Below are 769 nucleotides of genomic sequence, written 5' to 3' on the forward strand. Positions count from 1 at the left end.
GGCTATAGTCCATGCTTTTTTTTTCAAAATTTGCTAGTTTTTAAAAAGTGTTCATAACTCCAGAATTTGAGCTCGGAATCGGCTCAAACTTTCTACACAGCATAAGTACATCAATATGCATCAGAAAATGCAATAAAAATTTGGGGTGTTTTCGGAGCCATTTTTTGGAAAAAAAACCAAAAGGCTATTAACAATAGAATACAATGTTCATTCAATTACTTCATCATTGTGTATAGTCCGTGTTATTAGTAAAGGAAAATTATCTTTAACTGATTTGTGTATACGAGAACGAACCTTCTTGCTATCATAACAACCTAAAATAATAAACAAACAAATAAATAAAAGATATTGTCTTTTATAAATAATCATCATTAACATTGCCATCATGATAAAAACAAACAAACTACAGTACAGGTACCTAAGTCAACTGTTTCAAATAAAATTGAAGACTGAGCATCAGACATCTCCTCAAACTTTCTTGACAGATCACTTAACTCTAACATCTGCTTCTCTGCCAGTGGATTAAAATCATCGTCATCTTCTTCATCATCAGTATCTTCTTCTACTGGAGGAGGGGGAGGCTCAGGAGACACTTGTTCGTTTGAAGTTTGGTTGTCAACGGGTGGATCCAGTATAGGACAGTCTTTGTTTATTGTTACTAGTTCTCCATTTTTATCAATTTCAGTGACAATGAAATCGCCAGGACTGATAGGAAACAAAAGAGAGAAAATGATTATTATTTTTACTGTAAAGATTATAAGTGAGAATT

The 769-nt window shown here is 32.8% G+C and overlaps 1 protein-coding gene across 1 annotated transcript; it reads right to left on the reverse strand.

Annotated features, from left to right (window-relative positions):
* Positions 1 to 219: 219 nt before the first annotated feature.
* Positions 220 to 705, reverse strand: LOC109592779 (pseudouridylate synthase 7 homolog-like protein; the record flags this gene model as incomplete). Its single annotated transcript, XM_020008145.1, has 2 exons — positions 220 to 314; positions 419 to 705. Coding segments are annotated over 2 exons (382 nt in total), but the record flags the coding sequence as incomplete, so codon positions are not given.
* Positions 706 to 769: the final 64 nt, after the last annotated feature.

This window comes from Amphimedon queenslandica, unplaced genomic scaffold, assembly GCF_000090795.2.
Source record: "Amphimedon queenslandica unplaced genomic scaffold, v1.1 AMPQUscaffold_3954_Cont24058, whole genome shotgun sequence".
NCBI lineage: Eukaryota > Metazoa > Porifera > Demospongiae > Haplosclerida > Niphatidae > Amphimedon > Amphimedon queenslandica.